Genomic DNA, 2,160 nt, shown 5'->3' on the forward strand with positions numbered 1-2,160 from the left:
ATCTCTTCTAAGGACTCGTCAGAAAGAAAGGCATCTTTGCAAACACTTTTCTCTGCTTGGAGCATCAGTTTTGCAGAGATGTTATACTCAAACGTCCAGACAGACACTAAATGTGTGTTTCAAACTGACACCGACCACTTTCTGTAGAGAAGCAACTTGTTCTTTAAGCAGCAACTTTAAACAGATGGTGGCAGGTTGTCGTGTTGTTGGACCGATTATAAAGACAGATTTATTCCGTCTTCAGCAGAAAATAACATGTTCCCCTTTCACAGAGTTATACTGGATAAACACTTCATGGTTGTTGTTCACAAAGCTTGCACAGATATGATTAAACACACAGTATGAGTGTGTTGTATTATCTGCAGAGAAGTGTTTTGCAGCATGATTAGGGTTCTTTATTCCTCTCACACAAAACCCACTTATTTTGCATTAAATAACAACAATAATGAACTACCGTACTCTACGCCTCTGAATAAACACAAACCTATGTTGCATTCACTCATAGATATATGGTAATGATGGGTTCTTTATTTCTAAAATGTTAAGACCAAAGGTTCAAAAACAGGAAAATAAACGGGATGCATTTAAAATGTAATTAAAGAGGACATGTGATGCTCTATGGTGTATATCAGTATGTAGTGTCTCTACTTTAAAGAGTCCTCTCCTGCTGATGTTCAGGTGTATATCAGTATGTAGTGTCTCTACTTTAAAGAGTCCTCTCCTGCTGATGTTCAGGTGTATATCAGTATGTAGTGTCTCTACTTTAAAGAGTCCTCTCCTGCTGATGTTCAGGTGTATATCAGTATGTAGTGTCTCTACTTTAAAGAGTCCTCTCCTGCTGATGTTCAGGTGTATATCAGTATGTAGTGTCTCTACTTTAAAGAGTCCTCTCCTGCTGATGTTCTATGGTGTATATCAGTATGTAGTGTCTCTACTTTAAAGAGTGTTTTGTGTGTATAAAGTGAATGATTATTGACCACAGTTGTTGTGTTTACTGCAGTGTGTGTTGGTGTTTCAGACCTGAACGAGGTCCCGGAGACAGAGCTTCTGGATAACAGCATCCAGAAGGGCCGCGCCCAGCTGTCCGTCAGGGCCCGGAGGCAGAGGCCCTCCCGGTCCCGCTACCGCGACAGCGTGAGCTCCACGGAGGGCGACGACAGCCTGGAGAGGAAGGTTCGCTGAGGACAGAAATACTGCAAAACAATATAAATACAGTTAAAAAATATAAAAATACTGTTAAAAAATATGAAAAAAACACAATTAGTTACTAAGTGTGCAACAGCAATGTCTTAGACCTCAGCTCCCTCCTGTAAAACTCAGGGCGGGGAACTGGGCTTTTTTTCTATTCAAGATTAAAAAGGAAAGGAAATTAAACAAATGCCATCCTGCTGTCTGTGAATCGTTTCAGGAGAGTCCGTTACACTCCACTCACTCACCTCTCCACCTGGCCGTGCGAGGCTCCTCCCCCTCTCCTGATTCGCTGCTGTCGGCTAGAAGCCCCGCCTTCTCCTTCGACGCCTCGCTGGTGAGACCAATCAGAGCTCAGACAGCTGTGACACGTTAAGATGAAACACAGAGAGCAGAGTCTTCCTGACCTTCTGTCCTCAGGTGCGCCGCTCCCCGGACCATGAAGGCGTCTCATTGGCTGCTCCTCCGAGGGGGCGGTACCGACAGCTGACCAATGCCACGTCTCAGGAGGCGCTGGTGACGCCCAGCAGCCCCCCCTCCTCCAGGTCCTGCCCCCCCACAGACTGCCCCCGCGTCTACATGAGGAGGAGCAGGAGGCCGGACAGCGAGGGTACACCTGTACACACACCTGTACACACACCTATACACAACTGAACACACCTGAACCTGTACACACATCTGAACACACACCTGAACACACCTGAACCTGTACACACACCTGTACACACACCTGTACACAACTGAACACACCTGAACCTGTACACACATCTGTACACACACCTGAACACACACATGAACACACACCTGTACACAACTGAACACACCTGAACCTGTACACACCTGAACCTGTACACACACCTGTACACACACCTGTACACACACCTTTACACACACCTGTACACACCTGTACACACCTGAACCTGTACACACACCTGTACACACCTGTACACACCTGAACCTGTACACACCTGA

General features: G+C 45.9%; 1 protein-coding gene across 1 annotated transcript; it reads left to right on the plus strand.

Annotated features, from left to right (window-relative positions):
• Positions 1-1,000: 1,000 nt before the first annotated feature.
• samd14 (sterile alpha motif domain containing 14) lies at positions 1,001-1,818 on the plus strand (the record flags this gene model as incomplete). The annotated part of the gene is made up of 3 exons (XM_010785165.1): positions 1,001-1,173; positions 1,409-1,525; positions 1,609-1,818. Coding segments are annotated over 3 exons (500 nt in total), but the record flags the coding sequence as incomplete, so codon positions are not given.
• Between the last annotated feature and the right edge of the window lie 342 nt (positions 1,819-2,160).

This window comes from Notothenia coriiceps, unplaced genomic scaffold (assembly GCF_000735185.1).
Source record: "Notothenia coriiceps isolate Sejong01 unplaced genomic scaffold, NC01 NC01_scaffold00027245, whole genome shotgun sequence".
Lineage (NCBI taxonomy): Eukaryota > Metazoa > Chordata > Actinopteri > Perciformes > Nototheniidae > Notothenia > Notothenia coriiceps.